At 55.1% G+C, this 22,552-nt stretch overlaps 1 protein-coding gene across 4 annotated transcripts in view; it reads left to right on the top strand.

Annotated features, from left to right (window-relative positions):
- Positions 1 to 10,732, top strand: part of KIAA0232 — a 92,508-nt gene extending 81,776 nt beyond the window's left edge. For 2 of the 4 annotated variants that reach the window (XM_079919914.1, XM_079919911.1), the window contains 4 exons: positions 974 to 1,082; positions 5,775 to 5,872; positions 6,559 to 6,742; positions 7,846 to 8,003. In XM_079919914.1, the coding sequence (XP_079776040.1) occupies positions 974 to 1,082; positions 5,775 to 5,872; positions 6,559 to 6,742; positions 7,846 to 7,862 (408 nt within the window). In that variant the 3' untranslated portion in view covers positions 7,863 to 8,003. Of the gene's footprint in view, positions 1 to 973; positions 1,083 to 5,774; positions 5,873 to 6,558; positions 6,743 to 7,845 lie in introns of all 4 variants that reach the window. The other 2 variants (XM_079919912.1, XM_079919913.1) reach the window with 2 other exon arrangements.
- The last annotated feature ends 11,820 nt before the right edge of the window (positions 10,733 to 22,552 follow it).

Raw genomic sequence — 22,552 nt, 5'->3', positions numbered from 1 at the left:
TGCAGTGTGTACAGGTCGTATGCATCGAGCAGACACTTCCTGAGACTGGGATGGGTGATGGGAGTTACAGAGATGCCGAAAGCAGGCCTTACTGAGCCTGGCAGGGCCTGTTGTCAGGCACAGTGAGGCAGCAGCGTGGAAGACCCCAGCAATACCAGGATGTCCCCGGGGTGGCTGCCCCTGGCCACGTCTTCTGACGACCGCTCACGAGGACACTCCTCGATCATGCGTGACAGCCACACTGCATCTAGTCCTTGCTGCCCAGACAGGTGGGCACGTCCAGCTGGGACTTGAGAGCTCCACCAGCGAGGGGTGGGCGTGAGCGCCTTCCCCTCTGCCAGGGCTGTGGATGTGCACGGAGTACGGGGTCATTCCTGCTCTCAGGAGTCCTGCCCTCCTCTCATTTCGATGTCTGTTTCCTGTGTTGAATTTGAATTACTATCAGTGTTATTACTTGGTTTTAGTCTCAACTTCCTTCTGGTTCTCATCGAAGCAGCTAATTGTTATAAAGACATTAGGTTGGTAACTCTGCCTATAAAATTTCCTCTGTCCCATTTCTTCTTTGACTCCCTCCTGCCTGAGTGTGTGAAGGAGAAGAGGGTCCTCCTCACGTTCTCTCGAGCACCTCACACTAGCCACCCCGTTATCTCTGTACTTCCAGAATCTAAAAACTTGCCTTATTTGAGGCTGTTTCCTTATGGTTTTGCCTCGTAAGAGTTTTGTTGTGGTTTTTGAAAAGACTTTTTATTCCATTTGCAATATAAGTGTTTTTAAGAAAAACTTCCTTTGTATGCTATGAACACGTTGGCTTTCTGTATTCACCTTGTCTAGAACAGTAAAAACAAAAAGTCAAAAAGAACCTCACCAGTTAAAAAATCCTGGGTTTGTAGTCCATAGTTAATAACGCTTGAATTTTTTCCCCTTTATTTTGGAAGTTTGTGAACTTTGTCTATATTTGGTTTGATCTAAACAGTTTCCTGTATTGAACACTGATGTACAAGGAATGAATAGAAGTCAAGAAAAACAGACCTGGTGGGAAAAAGCCTTGTACTCTCCTCTTTTTCCTGCCTCAGAATGTGAAGGTAAGAAGACCTGCGTTAGGTCATTGATTCATCCACTCAGATGTCTAATTCATTAAAAGCAGTAAATTCTTTTGCTGTAAAAATCAGTCCAAAAACATTCTATGTGGCCAGCGTTTGTCAGGCACTGGGGACGCAGAGATGCATGAGGACTGGACCCTGCCTTAACCCCTATCCCAGCCTGGAGGGGCGGGGCGTGGAAACGCTACGGAGAGGCACCCCGGCCCTGACGGGCTCCGTGCCTGCTCCCCGTGAGAGGGGGAGCCCCCGTGAGAGGTGGAGCAGGGAGTCCTCAGCTCTGGGGGGCCTGCAGGAGGGGCCCCGGTGGGAGGGCTGGGGAGAGGTAGTCCCCGTGACAGGAGTGGCCTGAGCAAAGGCCGAGGGTCTGCGGCAAGTCGGGCTCGGGGACAGGGACCCACTGGGCCCAGCTGGGTCGTAGCTGAGGCTGGAGAGAGGCGGGGGGCGGCGGGGGGAGCGCTGAGTTTGGCGGAGTTGGACAGGCAGGAGGAGAGGGCCACTTAAAGGAGTTCACATTGGAGGGTATCACGTCAGGTGTGGTTTTTAAAACAGTTCTAGCAGCAGAATGGAGGGGGGAAGGGATTGAAAAACTGCAGAGCCCCTGCTGGGGTTCTTAGGCTCTTGCAGTGATCTGGGTGTGACAGGATAAAGGCCTGGATTGAGGCACTCGGGGGGTGGGGGGGGCATAGAGAACAGCATCGAGAGGTTTTGTGGAGGATGCCGGAGTTTGCTGGGTGACTTTCTGTGAGTAGTGAACAGCAGGAGGGAGTTAGGGGAGACCGGACGTCGGAGCAGTAGCAGATTTGGTGAAGATGATTTTAGTCTGTGAGCCGCCCAGGTGGACATACTCAGAAGCTATAAAAAGATCCCGATCTGAAATGTCGGGAGAAGTGAGAACTAAGGAGGCAGCCGAGTGGTCAGCTCAAGACTCTGAGCTTGTGCAGACCTCCGTGGTCCCCTGGGCTGTCAGCTACAGCACTTCGTCAGTGGTCTCTCCGGTCAGAGCCCTGGGGGCAGGTCAGTCTCCTGTTAGTATTTGCATGTTCGAGTGTGTGTCTCTCCCCAGCTCATTTGTAGTTAACCTGGAGCAGTGATGTCCCTCACTGCCCGTGGGGCCTTGCACACGCTGGGGGCTCCGGACGCCTGCACTGGCCTGCCCTCGCAGCCTGGCCTCAGCCGACTGCGGGGGAGGCTGGGACTGTTTGCTTCTCTCTGTTCTGTGGGCACAAGAAACGGCTTCCCCAGCCCTGCCTTCCTCCTTCCCAAAGGGTCATAAGGGGAGCATAGAGCAGAGTCTTTATTTTCAGCATCTTTTTTTTTTTTTTTTGCGGTACGCGGGCCTCTCACTGCTGTGGCCTCTCCCGTTGCGGAGCACAGGCTCCGGACGCGCAGGCTCAGCGGCCATGGCTCACGGGCACAGCCGCTCTGCGGCATGTGGGATCCTCCCGGACCGGGGCACGAACCCGTGTCCCCTGCATCAGCAGGCGGACTCTCAACCACTGCACCACCAGGGAAGCCCTTCAGCATCTTTTTTATTTAACAGCATTTATTAAAGGCCTGTTCCTCCATCATTAGCTAGTATTTGGGTTGCTCTACATGACTTACGAGGTGCTTTCAGTCTTTTATACAAGCCCCGTGAGAGCCTGGTTTTCAGATGAAGAAGCTAAGTCTCAAGTTGAATGCCCAGAATCAGGCACTAGCCATGCAGCTCAGGCTTGAGTCCAGGCTGTCTCCTTGTGGTCCAGAAGCTTGCTGTCCACAGCAGCTGTCTGCAGTTGGTGCCCGGGAGACACCAGGGTGATAGGAGTGCAAACCAGACCTTGACCTCAGTCTAGTCCAGTGCACTGGCTGAGTGAGTCCCAACTGCAGTTAATGGGAGTGCAGGCGGCGAGGGCCGGGGACCCTGGAACAGTGCAGCAAGAGGACACCCACACGCAGGAAGGACCCAGAGGGAAGGAGGGACGCGGTGGCAGAGCAGGCAGGGCCAGGGTGGGGGGCGGCTTGGGGTGACTTCCAAGCACACTGAGTTGGGGCTCCATCTCTGTGTCGCGGGCTGTCTCTGCAGCCTCTGTCCCGTTTTCTGAGGAATGCGCTTCAGCTGTCAGCTCCAGGTCCGTGGTTATCTATACAGTGCCTTGTAGGTGCTGTACGTGGTTGTTAGTCCATTCAGCTTTTTATATATTGTGGAGTGGCGTGCAGGGAAACTCTCAGTGGATAAGTGTGGTGACCAGGCCTTTGAATGACCTTGAACTCACGACCGTGAGTTAAATCCTTGCACGGTTGCCTCATAGTGCCGTTACGAAGTGTGGTGCTTTCAGCCTGTGGGGTGGGGGCATAGACTCAGCAGAAGCTTAGCCGGGAAGCAGGTGGCCTTCTCACCCACTCAGCAGCCGTGACTGCCGACGCTCGTCCCTGCTCCAGAAACTTCTGACGTCACGCTGATGATTACTGAGAAGCCTGTGCAGCTCTGAGTCTGAGCTGGGAGCTCCAGCCTCCCCGGGAAGGAGGGCAAGGAGGATTGTCCCTTTCTCCTGTGAGTCAGGAGATGGCGGCCCCAAAGGAGGAGGAGGCAGTGTGGCCGTGGAGCAGGGGCAGCGAGGGCCCCGTCGGCACGAAGGCCCAGCCCCCGCCCTGCTGTGTGCCCACACACACACCGACTCTGCACATATTTCGTGCATGCTTGCCTCATGCCAGGCACTGTTCTAGGGGCTGGGGACGCAGAGGCGTCGTCCCTGCCCTCCTGATGAGCTCACCTCTCAGCAGGACCTGAGGGAGTCAGGACACAAGCGCCTGGCGGCTGGGGCGCGGTCCGGGCAGGAGCGCCAGCCGGGGCAGCAGCAGGACTGCACACGCTGTGGCCCCTGTGTGCCCGGCACGTGGGCCGGGGGTAGGGGCACGTCAGGTGGGCAGCAGGGAGTCCGACCACAAGGGCCTCGCAGCTGTGTGCCACAGTCTGTCCCACGTGTCCGTCTCCAGAGCTCATACACCGGATTCAGAACATTTGGAAAGCTCACTTAGAAAAGTGTTTGTGTTATTTGAGTTTTAAAGAGAGAGCCCTGCAGGGAAACAGTATAGGTAATAGTGGGGGGGATCCGCTTCGTCTATGGGCATATCCGAGCCAAGGAAATGGTTACCTTCCCCACCTCGTACGAGTGGTGACCAAACGCGGTGGGGCGCGGAGATGATGAGAGCTTGGTAGGTGAGCTGAGAAAAAGGTGACGGCCCAGAAAGGGTGAGGGGGAGGGTGAGGGTGAGGGGTTCCCTGCCTCATGGGAGAGCAGGGCGTCCTCCCCAGCTGTCCTGCGGCGGGCCGGCCCCAAGCCCAGGGCTTTCGTTAGTAGCAGCTGTGGAAGGTGTTAGTGAGTGTGCCAGCCCGAACTTGAGGCTGCGCACAGGTGATTTCTGAACTTGCACAGAAATCTGCGAGGGCAAATGATGATCCTGTTTTAGAGATGAGAGAACTGGGGCTCCAAGAGGTTCGATAAGTTGCTCCAAGTTCCATCACAAGTAAGTAGCATCATCAGCAGTCAACTGACGTCTGTCTAATCCCAGAGCCTGGGTTTTTTCGTGAACCTACACTAGTAAGTTTGAGGGCCTGAGGCTGTCAGGACCAAAGGTCACGGAGAGTACAGCCTTTTGTGGGAGGCCGAGCAGGGCCCAGGCTTGCCCGCCCCCGGTGATGGCAGGAGGGCCCATGGTCGTGGAGCTGGCCCTGCCGCTGCTGTGACGCGTGGGGTGGCGCGCAGCTCATCCAGCACCTCGCGGTGACTGCTGCGGGCGGCCGGGGTGGAATCCTGACACCCTTTCCGTGGAGTTAAGGTGACTGGGGGGCCAGTGCAGGTTAAGGCCGGTGGGCATCAGCCCTGGGAGTGCTTCAGACTCACCTGGGAGCTTCTCAGAAAGTGCTCATACCCAGACCAAGTCAGTCAGAATCTCAGGTGCGGGCCGGGCTTCCGGACTTTTCTTAAAGCTCCCCAGGCGCTTTGAATGCGAAAGCAGGGTTGAGAAGCTTTAGACTAAATGATTTATCTGATTCCTTCCAGTTCCAGCTTACAGTCCTGTCCCCTTCCGAGAGCCGCTTACCCAGTCAAAGCGCTAGCCACCTTCCTCCTCCCTGTTCCACGGGTGGCTTAGTTGCTGCTGAGCTGAGGAGGAACAGAGGATGTTGCCCTGCTTTGTTATCTCCGTTGCGCCCCCTCTTGTCTGAAATTCCTTTGCTCACTTGTTCTGTGAACATACGCGTGGTGCATCATCTGTCCCCCTCCACACCACGTACGCGCTTGAGAGCTCGGACCTTGCTGGTCTTTTTATCCTGTTTTCCCAGGGCCTGTCACTTAGAGGTGTGAGTACGTATTTGTTGAATGAATGTCTCATGGTGGGATAACAAGAATGCATGGTTATGCTGGCGTGTGTTTTTGGTTTTTGTTTTTCTTTTTAACTCCGTGAACAATTTGTTAGAAGAGTTTTTAAACTGGCCTAACGTTCTCCTCGTACACCCCTGTCTGGCTGGTGCTGAGCGTGTCTGCTTTTAGTGACTTCATAAAATCCCCAGAGGGCTGTAGACCTCATTGATCTGACTTTTCATTGAAAAATGAAGCAAGAATGTATGTTTCGTAACTGTGTCTTAATGAAATTTCCCCCCTTTCCCTCTTCCCTTCTCCATTCAAAATGACTAAGAATGTTACACAAATACCAGGGGAGAGAGTGGTATAGAAGAGCGTCCAGATGCTAAGGAGGCGCCCAGTAACGGAGAGCGGCCGTTAGATTTTAATAGGGTAAGTGGACTGTCCTCCTCCTTATTACTAACTTACAAACGGCCGCCACAACCCCCAGAGTCTGGGAGTCCTGTGACTGCCTTTCCCTGTCACCAAGCTCTGTGGGTGTGGCCTTCCTCGTCCGCGGCCCTTTGGTCTGCATCGCCTCCCACTTACTGCCAAGGCTTCCCTCTCTCCCTGCAGTCTGTCCATCACTCTGCCGCCAGAGGGAGTTTCTCCATGCGAATCTGACCCTGTCACTCCCCTTAAACTCCTTGGGTGGTCGCCCTCTTCCCCATCAAAGTGTGGTGCTCATTCCTGCCCCTCAGCTGACTGCACTTTCTGCTCGCCCGCCTCCCACCCCGCCTGTGAGCCCCTGGGGCAGGGACAGGGCCTGTGCCTCGCCCGGGTAGGCAGGCAGGTGAATGAGTCGGAGGGAGCTTCCTTGGCTTCTCAGTGTGATTGTCATTGTCAGTTGAAGTCTCGTGAGAAATTGCTCCCAGAGCGCCCTGTGGTCTTGGTGTCCGTGGACCTGTCAGACCGAGCACATCGAGGCAGACGTTTGGGGGCGTCCCCCAGCGTCTCTCCATCTCCGTGGATGTCCCACCCCCCGGTGTCAGTCCCCAGACCCAGAACTCGTTCTTCGTTCCTCCTTCTCTCACCTACACACGCGGTCCGTGTGCCCGTGCTGACCACCCACCTCTCAGCCGGCTCCATCGTTCGCGCTTCCTCCGCGTCACCGCCCCCTGCGGACCTCTGCCGTGGGCTTCGCCGTGGGCTTCGCCTTGGCCTTCCTGCTTCCGCCTTCCCCTCCGCAGTCTTCTCCCCACACCGTGAGGCAGGACAGCCTCGCGAGGGTTACTTCGTTTAGTCTCACAGCCGCCCCGGGAGGTAGGTGCTGTTGTTTTGCGGAAGAGAAAACTAAAGGCCCGTAACGATTCAGAACGTGTATCCACACAGCCACAGCCCGAGTGCAGACCTGAGCCATGACCCTCAGCCCTGAGTCCGACTCCCACTGCCGACCGCCATGGCCTTTCGCCCTCGCGCACTCGCTGCCGGGCCGTGTGTGTTTGCCCTCGCCTGCCTCTCTGATCCTGCGTCCTCTGCTCCCCCCTCAGGCGCGTGGTGGTCTTTCCGTCCTCCTTCCTCGGGGGCTCTCAACCAGGGACAGTACTGCCATCTGGAAATGGGGGCGGGCGGGTGCTTGGGGGACTTTGCTAGTCACTGTGGCTGGGGGACTAGGGAGGCATTGCTCGTCACCTGGGGGAGGGGGAAGAATTACTAGTCACTGTGGCGGGGAGGAGGATGTTGCTAATTACTGTGCAGGGACGCATCACCAGGTGTTATGACTGGGGAGGGACTACCACTTGCACTTGGTGTCCTGAGGGCCAGAGATGCTAACCATCTTGTGGGTGGGGGAGAGTCCCACACAGCCAGAAGTCTCCCCCAAAGGTGCCATATACCTATGGACCCCCAACTCAGAAGCACAGCCCCGAAGTCCCAAGCCAGCTCTGGCTGTTTCTGTGGTACCGCTTGCTTCTCGGCCGCGGGCGGGGATGCCCCGCCGCTCCTGTCTGGAGAGCCCGGCAGCCACTTCCCCCAGCTGGTCAGCGCAGCAGGAAGCTGGGAAGCTGTGCTGGTCGGTCTGCTTGCTGTCCTCTCCCCTGGAACGGGAGCCCCAGCAGGGCAAGGCCGTGCCGTCCTCCCGGTGGAGGCCCCGCTCAGAGACTCGTTTCCATCCAGCCCTGACATCGGCAGCCTTTTGTCCGAGGGGTTGAACATGGAGAATTAGGGCTTGGGATCGCGTATAGATCAGGGAGGAAAGCTTGTTTGTTTTGCTTTCAAACAGGAAAACTCTTCAGATTTTTGTAACTCTCCACTGGAAAACATCAACGATTTGTTTCTTAATCTCTGCATATATAGAGTGTCTCACATAGCCCTTTTGAAAAAATAACTGGCTTTTGGCCTGTTGACAGTTGTTCCTTTCATCTTAGGTGTCTTCTGTTTATGAAGCAAGGTGCACAGGAGAGAGAAATTCTGGAGCAAAAGCAAACGGCTTCCGCAGAAAGATGTACTCCAGTGCCAGCTCTGCCTCGGAGGACACGGGCTCGGAAGGTGGCGGCGCGTGGGTGGAGCCCAGCGAGGAGGCGCTCTTTTCCCGAACTCATCTCTAAACCTGCAGAGTGTAGTACAAATTATTTTTAAAAATTGATATGTGAGCGAAAAGTACCCTTTTGTGAGGCCTGTTCATCTAAAACAACAACTTAGGTTTCTAAGGTTTCTTCTTCAATTAACTGGTTCAGATCAGTAATTATCTTTCTCTTCTTGCTTATTTTAGAGTTGAGGACAGCTATCCTGTTGAAGATTTTTTTTTCAAGCTGTTAAATTCTTGGCTATTTGAAATAGACTAGATGTGTTGTCATACCAAGAATGGGTGTGCATGTGCTCGTCTTAGAAGCATCACTGCCTTTTGCATCTTCACTGCAGTTACCTTCCTTCCAGCTGCAGTCACATCACTATCACCTTACTAGCATCGCAGTGTCAGCAACCACTTCCGCTATTCAGAGACTTTAGCTTTGGAACATTTAGGCTTTGTCCTCCAAGAACTGGGATATGAATACTTACCCTGCAGTGGATCAGTGCCTTTCTTGAAGGCAAGAGGGCAGCATGGGTGACTCATCCCCGGTCTTCATTCAGTAAAATCTCATGTACATTTAACGTAGGAACCACAAGGGTGTGCTTTTTAGAGACTTACAAAATACTGTGTTTTCTCTCTTAGGATGTTCCCCCTAGAGTATCATGGACAATACCATGGTTTGTGACTTTCTTGTCACCTGAGGCAGCCAAGGCTTTGAGGTACGGGGTAGCGTTTGAGGCCAAGCGGGGTGAGAGCGCACCCCCGACCTGCTCTTAACGCTGCAGTTACATTTTCCGCGGGCGCCGCGCAGGGTTATTTGCGGTGCGTCTGACAATACTCGATGAGGACCTTAGTTGCAGATGAGATTTTTCTGGTGACCGATACTGAATCGCAGCCCCCAGAACTTGAGACTGTACACGTCTGGCACGCAGTAAAGGCCATCCCAGCGCCCCAGAGAGACCTTGGCTGCTGCAGCGGGCTGCTCCTGTGGCTGTGACTTAGTGTAGCTTAGATCTCATTTTGTGTTTGCGAGAATGTTCTGGGCAAGTTCTGTGTGTGGCGGGTCGGAGGGTAGAGTACTGATTTCTCCCATACCTGTGTGATTGCTTCATGGGACCCGCTTTCCCGTGTCACTCGGGAACCCAGGGGTCAGTCCCTCTCATCCAGTCCCGTCCGTTCGTGACGGTTGCTTCCTTGAGCTTTCACGCTGCCATGCAACAGGCTGAAGTTAGAAGGAGCAACATTTGCAAAACCTAAACGTTTAAAATTGTTTTTCTTTTTTAACCAACTCATTGTTTTTTTAAAAACAAAAAACAATGTGTGACATCAGTTTAGCATGTCTGACATCAGGAAGTCTAATATGGGTGAGACAGCTTCGCCACTATTTTGGCGGGCAGTAAACACATAATTTACTAGCTGGGAGCTGAACTGGCTGAGAAATACATCATTTGCTTCGAGCATTGGGTTTTGTTGCCTTTTTCTTAATTGATGACACAGACAACTCCATCCAGGGCTGTGGAGTCATCCCCGGCGCTGTCTGTCCTCACTGTGGGAAACCTGATGGGCCGTTGGGTTTGGTCTCACCACATGTCAGGGTTTGTTTTTATACAGCACATCTTTGACACTTTAAAGTGGGTTTGTGTGTGTGTGCGTGTGTGCGCGTGTAAGGTTTTATGTTGCTGTTATTTATTTACAGACTTTATAAGGTTATATGTATTTTTCTTTCTTCCAGAGCTTCCTAAAAATTGATTAGCATCTGCACTGAAATATAATTTAACAGCAAAGGCAAAAAAGAATTGGAAGTTGTAAATTCCTAAAATCACTACAGTGACGATCATCCTAGAAATCGTTGCTTATGTAGCCGAGACCAAATAAATATATTTCAGACACAACCTTTAGCTCAGTTGATTTCTGGACAGCTGCTTTTTATCACGAAAGGGCTCCAGGTGGTCAAGGCGCAGCCTTCCCTACACGCCAGTGGGAAGACGTTGCACCTTCCACGGGGGAATGGGAATGGATTATAAGCGGGCAAGGGGATTAACAGATTATGTATTTATTTGTTTTCATAGCTAAGTGGCTGAAGCCCAGAGGCTTTCAGCGACAGAGCTGAAAGTATGGTTTTCAGTTTTGTAAATGGATGATCACAAAGAAAAAGCATTTTTTAAAAAGTTGGCAAAACGCTGAAACGCACTGTGGTATGAAGCGCATTGCATATCCGTAGCACTGAAGTATCAGTTTTCCATTCCTGGGCTCTTTTTTTCCCCCCGTGGTTGTATCGTTCTGATTTCACGTACACCAGAGTAACTGGTTTTTTGTTTTCTTGTGGAGTTAACACCAAATAAAAAATTTAAAAAACAGTTGGTTGTCTTTATTTATCATAGCAAAGATTCTTTTATAAAGAACCCCAGCCTCCTCTTAATTATGTGTGCCAAGGTCACATCGTTCCAGAAGAAGGTTATTTAGCTCTTCCTATAGGCGTTGCAGAAAGTGCTGGCGCCTGCTTTGCTGGAGAAGAAAATGGGTGGGGCCTGCTGAGAAAAGAGTCCACACCCCCCCGCATCCCCACCCCTAGGAACTACTGCCTGAACCTTGCAAAGAACACACCGTTTTTGTCTTGTGGTGGTAGACAAAGCTTAATCTTTCTGTTCTGAAGAAAAAAAAAAATTCCATGTATGTATATTAACATGATCACTGTAGACTGTAAGAAAGAAATCGATGCATTATTAAAGAAGTATACAGGAATATTCATCTGTACCTCCATCACCCTGAGAGGGTAGCTTCTAACATTTGTGCAAAACACCATTCTAGACAGCTGAATGTATATATGGATATATATATAGAGAGAGAAATTTACATTAAAGGGTTGTACTATACCTGCTCTTCTGTGACTTCAGAAATAGGTTTTTTTCTCAGACATCTTTTCATGTCAGTAATGATAGATCTGCGTCATTTTTATAGCTGTATGATTCTATTATATGAATTTAACAGGTTCCTTGTGGATCAATTGTTTTTTTTGGCTGCGCTGGGTCTTCGTTGCTGCGCAGGGGCTTTTCTGTAGTTGTGGCGAGCGGAGGCTACTCTTCGTTGCGGTGTGCAGGCTTTTTGTTGTGGTGGCTTCTCTTGTTGTGGAGCGCGGGCTCTAGGCATATGGGCTTCAGTAGTTGAGGCACGTGGCCCCTAGAGCACGTGGGCTTCAGTAGTTGCGGCATGTGGGCTCAGTAGTTGTGGCTCACGGGCTCTAGGTCACAGGCTTAGTAGTTGTGGCACACGGGCTTAGTTGCTCCGCAGCATGTGGGATCTTCCCTGACTGGGGATCGAACCCGTGTCCCCCGCACTGGCAGGCGGATTCTTAACCACTGCGCCACCAGGGAAGTCCATGGATCAACATTTAGAATGTTCCTTTCGTGTTTGTTCAGTATTCTAAATAGCATTTCTGTGGATGTCCTTAAACATGGGTCTCCTTGGACGATGGCTGCGGAAGGGCAGTTCCAGCCCGTGGGATGCCTGCTGCTGGTGCTGTGGTGTCGCCCACGTCACACTGACACAAGGTCCTTTAGACCTGTGCATGAGCTTAGACATCCTTTCTTTTCTTTTTTTTTTTTGACTTTTAAAAATAGTTTATTTCAAAATAATTACGGATTCACAGGAAATTTCAAAGATAGTACAGAGAGGGCTCATGAACCCTTCACTGTTTACCCCATGTCTACATCTTCTAGAACTACTGTACAATATCAAACTCAGGAAATATGTGTTGATGAGATATGTATGTATAATTCTGTGTCATTTTATCACATGTATAAATTCATGTACAGCTGCCCACCCTTACCGTGGATTTACTTTCCAGGGTTTCAGTTACCCACGGTCAACCTCAGAAAGCTTAGACCTCCTTTTTTTCAGCCGTCCTTAAGCTGAGCACTTGCCTCTCGACAGCACGGAGGAGAGGTGGGTTTCTACGGGAGGATTCGAACTGTGTTCTACCCGTCTCTTTTTTCTGGTTTCTAGGATGTGTAGGCACGTTTTTAAAATGCCTTCTCCATCTCAAGAGTGAAAAGATATTCTCCCGCGTTAGGTAGAGCAAATCTCTGGAGCATGCATCTTGCAGACGAGGACCAAAGCTGAAGGAGTCAGCTTCACTTTTCCCAGCTAGCTGAGCGGCTGCCTCAGCACCGTTGTCTGTGAAATCCTTCCCCAGCCCGACTGGAGGTGACATCTGTAAAGGGAACCCCAGGGCTGAGTACCTAAAGCAGTGCCTCGTGCCCAGCAAGCCCCCGAGCGTTCTCTCGTGGCTGAGCAGCGGGTGGGCGCCCTCCCGGGATGCGTCTGCATCCTCCCTGGCTGAACTGGCCGAACTACGTCTTCCTTGGTCTGGCCCGGCGCCCAGCTGGGCGGTGTGGTGGCAGCCGGCCGCCCTGCCGGAGGCACTGAGGCAGGGCCGGAGGCTGGCGGGGCGGCCCCGTGTGCGGGCGCGACAGGAGACGTCACAGGAGCGTGCCCTCTGCTGCCGCGTCCAGGACCTCTCCCGTCCGCCAGCTCCTTGCACGGGGGTGCGCCTCGTGGCCACGGCGACCATTGGCCCTACTGTCGTCGTGGCTCTTTGAAGACCTGCGAGCGTAACTGCTTCACAAGTGCCCTCACCCGCAGAAGCAGGGTGGGGTGTCGAGCTGGACTGAAACGGGGCTGCCCTGTGCACAGCAGCTGGGGGCGGGGCCCTGGCCTGTTACTGTCCCCAGGAACCGTGGTGTCACAGCCGAGTGAACAGCGAAGGGAGGGGCGTGAAGGCCCCTGCTTAGATGTCCCTGAGGTGCCGGCCTTGCCCCTTCTGCCACTGCAGACGCCGTCCCGGCGGCCCTGGGCCCGTGGGTGAAGTGACTGTGACCGGGCCTGGGAGGCTGGCGGCTGCACAGCGGTCGAGGAGCAGGAGGGCCCCGCCCCCGTTTCCCTCGGGAGCAGCTGGTGGACGGCCTCCCAGGCTGGGCTGTTGCCAGCACGGAGACCAGCACCCGAGCCTCTGCTTCGGAGCCCGCCGCTGGCCTTCCGTCGCTGGCGGGTAGTTGACAGCATTTTTCGGGGACAGTTCCCTCAGTGAACTGACAGCAGCTCCTGACACGCGGGCGGGGTCGGCGTCACCAGTACCAGCCGAGCACGTGCCGGGCGTTCTCGCAGACAGTGTTCAGTGTTCATTCTCAACGCCGTGGGGTAGGTACAACTGGCCCCCTTTACGGCTGAGAAAGCATACACGGGGGGAAGGTAACCACCCGCCTAGGTCTCACGCCTCGTGAACGGTGGAGCCCATCCCAAAGCCTCCATCTGGCCAAAATGCCACTATGAAAAGTGTGCTTGGGGGGGGGGGGAGGGGAGGTGTTGAGCAGCCGCCTCTGCCCCTCCGTCTCTTTCTAGTCCTCGTGAGTTACGTAATCGTAAGGGCGTCATCTCCAGGAGTCCAGACTGAGACAGGATGCCGGGGGCGGGGGGGGGGGGTGACTCCTGGCTCTGCCACCTGCTGGCTGTGCGCTCCTGGGCGAGTGTCCACGCCCCGGTGTCCTCGGCTGTCAGTGGAGATCACGACAGGACCTCTCGTCAGGGTTGGCTGTAAAGATGAAACAGCGCAGCCGCACGGGCTAGAGTGAGCGTCAAGACCCCTCCCGGAAGCCGCCGTGCCCAGCCCTGTGGCTCAGGAAGATCACAGCTTCTGCAGGCTGCCCCTCGCTTCCTCCACTCCCCTCCCTCCAGCCAGTGGCAGCAAAGCCCTGGGCTCAGGGTCAGGCCCTGCAGAGGCCTGTGGCCCTGGGCGCTCACCGCGGTCACGTGGCCATCAGGTGGCCTGCTCAGTCCTACCCGGTCACCCTCACGAGATCACACTGTCCCTCCTGGTGGGGGCCGGGGCCGCAGCAGAACCAAGTGTGCCCATCGGAGTGGAGCCAGGATGGCAGGAGGGCCCTGACCCTGCGGCAAAGCAGCAGCTGGGACCCGGCCAACACTTGTCTCCCTGGGGGACAGGCACGTGGCCGGCTGCAGCTCACACTGGGCTGGCCACTTCATGTCACAGTCCAGGGGACCCAGAGCTGGGGAGGCCTGTGTGGGAGGGACAGAGGAGGCCCCACCCTCTGGCCTGCCATCCCAACAGGCCCTGGCTCCCCTGAACCCCAGCCTCGGTCGCAGAGGGGGACTGGGGAGGGGGCAGAGGAGGGCACGCTGACTGCTGGGCCTCTCAAAGGAAGAGGCTGGCCTACCTGAGCTGGGCCCCTTCCTCCCTGCTGCTTTTTTTTTTTTTTTTTTTTTTGGCGGTACACGGGCCTCTCACTGCTGTGGCTTCTCCGGTTGCGGAGCGCAGGCTCAGCGGCCATGGCTCACGGGCCCAGCCGCTCCGCGGCATGTGGGATCCTCCCGGACCGGGGCACGAACCCGTGTCTCCTGCATCGGCAGGCGGACTCTCAACCACTGCGCCACCAGGGAAGCCCCTTCCCCGCTTCTTGTTGCCCACCTGAGGAGGTGCGAAGTGACCTCGGCCAGCCGTGTGACCCTGAGCTGGTCACTCTCCGCCAACTGGTGAAGGGCAGGTAAAGCTGCCTCCCCTCCCCTCGCACGCATGCGTTTCTCTCTGTCCCCGAGCCAGTGCGCGGGTCTGGGACGCGCCCGGGTCTGGGACGGGTGGAGGAGACCAGGCCCGCGTCAGGAGCTCCTGCTCTGACCCGCCGCCGTGGCCAGAGCAGACCTGCCACGGGCCCGCCCCCTCCGTTCCCTCGCTCGGGAAGTCCAGGGGCCCGGCCAGGAGCACCGCCAGCCGGGGTGAGCAGGCCTGGGCTGTCACTCCCAGGTCGGGCAGCCTACCGCCGTGTGGCCTCCATGCTCCCGCGCCCCTGCCCCTGCACCGTCAGACCCTCGGCAGAGGGAAGAGCCCCCGGAGGAGCCTGGGCTGACTGCAGCACCGCGGGCTCGGGGTCCCCTCGAGGACACACGGAGGCCTGGGGGCCGCAGGCCACGAGCCCCAGGGCGACAGCTGGGAGGCCAGCTTCAGGGCGCTTCCCCCCTTTACCGAAGAGGGACCCCGGACCCTGTGCCGAAAACCCCAGGCTCACTGAGGGCCTCGAGCACATCCTGGCCCCTCTGGGCCTGACTCTCAGCTCTTCTCCTCCCAGCCCCGGGGGCAACTCCTGTGGCCCTGCTCAGGACCCAGTTCCTGCCGGTCACAGATGTCAGGTGTGACCACGGCGTCCTCCCACACACCGGAAGCTGCGAGCCAGCGATGGGCAGCAGCCCCCTCCGCGGCTCCCCCTCTGGGCTCGCGTGCGCCCCCGGCGTCCCTGTACCCTGCAGCGATCGCTCGCAGACCCCAGGACTACTCAGAGAGGTTGGGGACCCTTCGGGAGGCACACTCACAGTGGTGGGCCCTGGCTCTTAACAGCGGTGCTGCACTGCTCTGGTCACCACCCCTCACACTCACCTGGGCCTGTCTCCGTGCCCCAGCCTTGGGAGCCTGAAATTGCGTGGCACTCAGTCCCGCTGGCAGCCCCACCTCCCCCCAGTAAGGCCCTACCGGGGGTGCTGGGTGAGCCTGGCCTCTCTGCCAGCAGCTGTTGGTAGGGTCTCAGGTGGTCTCCTGGGACCCTCACTTCCCCAGGCCCACTCCCCCACTGGGCATCCCCCTCCTGAGCTTGGGAGGAAGTGGGGAGACCTGAGCCTCTGGGTCATGTCCTCATGCTGAACTCGGGTCCCCCGCTCAGAAACGCTTCTCCCAGGCTTGGTGCCATTGTGCTGGGAGGGTGTTTTGTTACCTGGACGAGGTTGGAGAACAGTGGAGCCTTGGAGTCTACACCTTGACCTTACTGAGCCGTCACGTGGAAGTAGGGACAGCAGTTTGGGGCCTTTTGGGGGCCAGCGTGTCTTCATGTTGGCATTAAGCTACTAATTGGGAAGAAAAGGAGGTCTCTGGGCCTTGGTCGCAAAAAATAGGGTTTGGAAACATTCATTCATTCAACAAACACATGTTAAGAGCCTACTAATGTGCCAGGCCCTCAACCTGATGTTGGTATGAATCTTTTTTTTTAACGTCTTTATTGGAGTATAATTGCTTTACAGTGGTGTGTCAGTTTCTGCTGTATAACAATGGTATGAATGCTATTTTTCTAAGTCAGTAAACCTCCCTCAGCCCTAGCTGTCTGGTGATAAAGATACCACAATTTCCTCTTTCGTCTCTCCTCGATAAACTTCGGAGGGTCTCTGCAGCCTGCCTGAGCTCTGGCCCTCTGAAGTTTTCAGCAGTTTGAAGGAAAGCGGTGAAGCCCCCCGAGCCCAGGCAGCCCCCTTCCTTAGAAGGCTGGCTCTTCTTATCTTGCCCCCAGATAGCCCCGCCCCACTCAGGGGCCTCGGAAGTCAGCAGGCCAGGGGTGCAGGGTGATGCGTGCGGGGCCCAGCTCTGTCCTGAACAGCTGGGTGGCCTTGGGAAGGCCACGTGATATCCCTGGGCAGGGCAGGGGGAGGAAGGCGGTGCAGTCGTCAATTTCACACACTCCAAGGGCATACACGCGGCCCTTCCTGTGGAATGAGTTACCCGTTTCATCTGGAAGAAACATACTGGGGTCCGTTTCCACCCCGTCACTCTGCAGATTGGCCGTGAACAGCGTGGTTTCCTTCCTGGCAGTGACCGCTCTCCAGTGCGCTGCAGATGACAGAAAGCACAGGAGACCAAGGCCCGGCACGGGGAGCTCCGACGGCGTGTGGAGTGGAGCTCTCCGCCACACTTTCTGGGGCCCACCTTTTCCCAGCCCCGGGGAGGTGGCTGCCTGGGGCCACCTGGAAGAAGCCCGGGCCGAGGCCGTCCTGCACGGCTCCTCATGAGCTCCGGCCCCCTTTGGCAAGCCGGTCACCCTCTCCAAGCCTCGGTTTTCTGATGTGAAAGCTGAAAAGGTGAAACCCACTCCCCAGTGTTAAAAGCAATAACGTGCCTGCACACATGGGTGCTGGACAGGGGTTAACCGCCTCCTTAGTGCCCACCGAGAGCAGCTGGTCAAGCCATAGCAGAAGTCTCCTGTTAGTGTATCAGAATCCGAGTTCGGTGTCCCAGTTGGGTTTGGCTGGGGTGGGGACCGTGATGTGGGAAAAGATGGGGAGACAGATGTGGGAGGGGCTTGAGAGGGTTTGGGTCTCATGCTGGAGGTGGCAGGAGGCCTGAAGGGGTGTGAGCCGGGCCCCCCTTTGTGTCATGGGTGAGCAGTGGTTTCTGAGCTTGGAGAGGGATGCTAGAAACAGCTGATGCACAGCAGAGAACCCTTTAGAACTTTTGTAGCTCTTAAAAGAAGATCACAGGGCCTTTCCTCCCTTCTCTGCAGCTGCATGAGCTCAGCATCCTCCAGTGAATGGAGCTCTGGGCGGCGGCCCTGCCCAGGCCTGGCCTGCTTCTCCTACTGAGCTGTGGGGTCTTGTGCCCCTTCCCTTCTCTGATCTCAGCCTCCTTGTCTGGAGAAAATTATCAGAAGATTATCGATAAATGGGGAGATTGGGATTGACTTAGACACACTACTATGTATAAAACAGAAAACTAATAAGAACCTACAGTATAGGGCTTCCCTGGGGGCACAATGGTTAAGAATCCCCCTGCCAGTGCAGGGGACACGGGTTCGAGCTCTGGTCCAGGAAGATCCCACATGCCGTGGAGCAGCTAAGCCTATGTGCCACAACTACTGAGCCTGCGCTCTAGAGCCCGCGAGCCACAACTACTGAGCCCACGTGCCACAACTACTGAAGCCCATGTGCCTAGAGCCCGTGCTCCGCAACAAGAGAAGCCACTGCAATGAGAAGCCCGTGCACCGCAACCAAGAGTAGCCCCCGCTCGCCACAGCTAGAGAAAGCCCGCGTGCAGCAACGAAGACCCAACGCAGCCAAAAAAAAGGTAATAATTCATTAATTAATTTTTTAAAAAACCTACTGTGTAGCACAGGGAACTCTAGTTAATACTCTGTAATGACCTATATGGGGAAAAAATCTAAACAAGAGTGGATATATGTATATGTATAACTGATTCACTTTGCTGTACAGCAGAAACTAACACAACACTGTATATTAACTATTCTCCAGTAAAAATCAATTTACAAAAAAAGAGGAAGATTATTGGACCCGCCTCCAGCATAGCTGTGAGTTTGGTTATTCGATCCTGGATGGGAAAGCCCTTTGCAAACAGTATGTGAGAAAGCATTAAAGTCATAATTGCATTACACTAAAAAAAAATAGGTCTCACCATCCCGCAACCCGAGTGGTTGATCTAGACCATGATTACGAATGGTTGCGGAATCATCAGGTGATGTGCTGACAGCACCGGGACCCCCTAGTCCAAGGCGATGTTGCTAAGAGTGGGATGAGCTGTCCACTCCTGATGGGACATGTAGGAAGTACACATGCGTGGATGCTGGGAGTGACCCCTAGATGTAGACCACTCTGCTGGTCCCACTCCCATCCCCAGCGCAGTGCCTCCTAAGGGACTCTCTTCAGAGGATACTGCAAAATGTTCCTTGGGGGCAAAATTGAGGACCGCTGCTTGGGATGAAACTGAGTTTATAGGACATACTGGGGCTAGAGGAGCTTGTTCAACACCACCACAAATGTACAGTCCTCTGAATCCATAATTCAGAAAATTCCACAAGACAAATAACACCATGTCATCAAATATATCGCGTAGGAAAAACAAACCAAGGGAGAACTATTTCAGACTAAAAGAGACGTAATGACCCATCTACCAAGTGCAGTGTAATTTTGGAACCTGATTTAGAACCTTAATTCCCCGACCAGGGATCGAACCCGTGCCCCCTGCAGTGGAAGCGCAGAGTTCTAACCATTGGACTGCCAGGGAATTTCCCAGAACCTGATTTGAACAAACTATAAGAAGACATTTTTAGAGATAATTGGGGAATTATAAAACATTGAGGAATTATTGTTAATTTTATAGATATCTGACGATATTATGATTATGCCTCAAAAAAAAAAAACCTTACTACTAAAGATGTGCATGGAACAAGCTGAAGTATTTTCATGGGTTCTGATATATCTGAGATACACTCTAAGTGAATCCAGGAAAAATAAAAACAACAAGAATATGGGGTGGTGACAGGAAGAGCAGAATATAACCAGTGTTGAGATGGGTACCTAGGGGATCACTCTACGGTTCACTGTGTATATGTTTGAAATTTTCCACAATAAAAATGGCTCTCGGGCTTCCCTGGTGGCGCAGTGGGCTTCTTCTGCTTCCCTTGGTAGCCCGCTTCTCGGGCTTCCCTTGGTAGCCGCTGTCTACCAAGCACCTGCCGCCCCGCCGGCTACACCACTCCACATTCACTGCTGCACTCGGCTTCACACTGTCCCACGGGGGAGGGAACGCGTTTTAAGCTCTATTTCAGAGACGAGGAAGGTGCAGCTCACAGAGGCGGCTTGCACCGAATAAGCAGCAGAGAAGGACCGCATCGGGGCTGACGGTTACTCAGAGGGTAGTCCGTAGGGAAAGAAGACAAAGGGGACGTCTGAGTGGCTCACATGCCAGTGGCTCTCTCTGGAAGGGAGGGTGGCAGGCACCGTGTATTTTCTTCTGTGGACTCATCTGCATTCACCAAATTTTCCACGGTGGCTATTACTCTCACATGGAGCTAAAGTAAAAGTTTGAAAAAAATAAAATATCATTTTACACGTCTCCTCTATAAACTGAGAAGAGATTGTTTCTGAATCATTTCTTGGTCCTAGCTTTTACCCCATGACCTGGCACGCACGAGATAATTTGGTAAATATTTTAGTAATGATAAAAGATCCTTTTTTTTTTTTAACCTGTAGAAAGTACCTAGGGTAAAAATCACACCACCAGCCAGTTAACGAACAGGAACCCAAACTACCCGGGCCCTCGCCCCTTCGAGGGCCACTCAGGGTCTCTGCGAAGATGCTTTATATCTTCTGCAAACGGAAGGCCAGCCTTTCCCTCTAATATCTTTATTTTTATTTTTATTTTATTTTATTTTTTTTTGTGGTACGTGGGCCTCTCACTGTTGCAGCCCCTCCCGTTGCGGAGCACAGGCTCTGGACGCGCAGGCTCAGCGGCCATGGTTCACGGACCCAGCGGCTCTGAGGCATGTGGGATCTTCCCGGACCGGGGCATGAACCCGCGTCCCCTGCATCGGCAGGCGGACTCTCAACCACTGCGCCCCCAGGGAAGCCCTAATATCTTTTTTTTTTTTTTTTTTTTTTTGCTGCACTGCATGGCACGCAGGATCTTACTTCAACAACCAGGGATCGAACATGCGCCCCCTGCAGTGGAAACTCAGTCTTAACCACTGGACCGCCAGGGAAGTCCCTTCCTCTAATATGGAAAACACATAAAAATGCAAGTGCTAATCCCTGTACATCTAAAATCATCCTTGTGAAATTCTAGCTTGTCTCACTCCACACACACGTTAGAGCTCTGTCTGTGCCACACACTCCGTGCCTTGGGTAAACCGCACACCTCCTGATGTGCCCATTTCACAGATGAGGAGACTGAAGTTCAGGCATGTTAAATATGCCGCCCCATTGTCACACTGGGATGGGGTGCCGACCCCAGTCTCCTGGCTTGGGTCTCTTTCCTGACCCCACGTGGTCTCCCTGCATAGGCCTCTGGAGGGGCTCAGGGCGGCTTCTTGGGCCCCTCCTATGTCTCCAATGTAGACATCTGCCGGGAGCCTCGATGGGGCGCTGAGGGAGGCTCTGTGTCTCCCAGAACGTGGGCCCGGCTCAGGGCTCCCTGGCACACCCCCGCTCACCTCCTCTAGGTGGTGCTACGCCTGCCCCTTCCACACAGAACCCCACCTGCCACTGCAGCCCCGCCTCTCCCCAGGCATGCACCTCCCCACGGGCTCCCAAGAGCCCAGGGAGGTGGCGACGGTCATCCGCATTTTACAGATGAGGAAACCGAGGCTCAGAGAAGGGCAAAGTCAAGACAAGCCAGTGCCAGACGGGTGTCTCCAACCGCCGCCATGTGCTGGGGGAGCAGAGGCGGGCAGAACAGGGCGGCCCGGCCCTGCATGTCAAGGGCAGTGAGAGGGTGCGAGGCAGTGTGGACCCGAGTGTGCGGATCGCTCTTTCTGGAAGCTCGGCTGCGCAGGTTTGGCAAGAGGTAGCGGCAGCTGGGAGCAGGCCTCGGAAGAGGTTTGTCTCCTTCTGGGACAGGAGGCAGCTGAGCCTTGCATGGGCCCAGGGGAGGAGCTGGAGTTGGGGACTGGCCCTGCATGCGAAGAGGCCCCCAGGGAAGGCGCCCGGAGCCTGGTGGACCCTGGGGGAGTGACCAGCTTTTTCTTTCTCGCCCCTGAAGCCCAAACCCAGCTCTGCTCAGCGCCCCTGGGCAGCCCCAGGCCCATCTTTTCTGGACGTCCCACCCAGGGAGTGGTTGTGCTTGTTGGGTGAAGCCTGGATCTCCCTGGAGGGCTGGGCCCACTGGGATTGGGAATGCCTGGAGGGGGGACCCTGATGCCTGAAACAGCCATCCTCAAACCGTCCTGAGCACTTCCTGTGTGCCAGGGTTAGGCTCACAGCCTAATGGGGAGGCAGGTGGACAGACAATTCTAGAGGCCACTGACCAGGACCTGAGGCTATGTCAAGAGGGCCCAGAGAGGGATCTCCAGGAGAAACCAGAGGCCAGGGTGCTCGGCCTGGTCTCCCTGCGGCTCCAGACAGCACACCTCACCTGTGGCTCTTGGCCGATATCTTGGCCCATTTTAGAGTTTAGGGGCAGCTCTTCCCCCAAGCCCAGCTCCACCCCCGCAGGGCAGGAGGAGGGCTGGACCATCAGGCGGGTGTTGACGCTGAGCGCGTCCCAGGCCAGGCTGCGTGGGGTTGGGAGACCCCTAATCCGGCGGCTGCCACCCCCTTGGAGAATCTGGTTCACCTGCCGCGTGCCCAGCACGGAGGGCCACGGGGATGAGCAAGGGGCTCCCGGGCCTCTCAGGAGGGCGTGGCCAGCTCTGCCAGGTGTGGGAGCTGGGGGTGGCACGTGGCCAAGGGGACCAGGGTTGTGATGGCTGGAGAAGGCAGGAGGGGGTCCAGGCAGAAGGAACAGGACAAGCAAAGGCGGGCTCTGTGCAGCCAGGATTGTGAGGTGTCTGGAAAACGCCAGTCTGGATGGGAAGGGGGCGGCGAGGCTGCAAGGTTAGGCTGGGGCCGGATCTGGGAGGGGGTCCTGGAGAGATCGGGGCTGGTGGCCTGGTGGCTCTAGGGGGGTGGGTGCAAATGAAGAGGCAGCAGTTTGGAGGTGGATCCGCCCCCCTCTGTCTACTTGTCACCCTGGCTGCTACGCTGCTCCTCTCGGGCCCACACACCCTCACCTTCACCTCTGCAGGCCTGTCCTTGGGAAGTCCCCCCGCCCAGATTCAAACAAGAACAAAAGCCTTGCAGCCACCTGTCTCCCAGCCATGAGCTCACCCTCCGTGGGAGGGAGTGGGCAGCCAGTGCTCAGAGAATCAGCGCGACCCGGCAGAATCTCAAGGCTTTTCCTGGAGACTTCTGAGACCTTGAAGGGCAGAGGTGGACCTCGTTCAGGCGCGCACCGGGTATCAGCTGGGCAT

Source organism: Stenella coeruleoalba (assembly GCF_951394435.1).
Source record: "Stenella coeruleoalba genome assembly, chromosome: 4".
Lineage (NCBI taxonomy): Eukaryota > Metazoa > Chordata > Mammalia > Artiodactyla > Delphinidae > Stenella > Stenella coeruleoalba.
The sequence above is the reverse complement of the archived record's forward strand: the minus strand, read 5'-3'. Positions and strand labels throughout refer to the sequence as shown.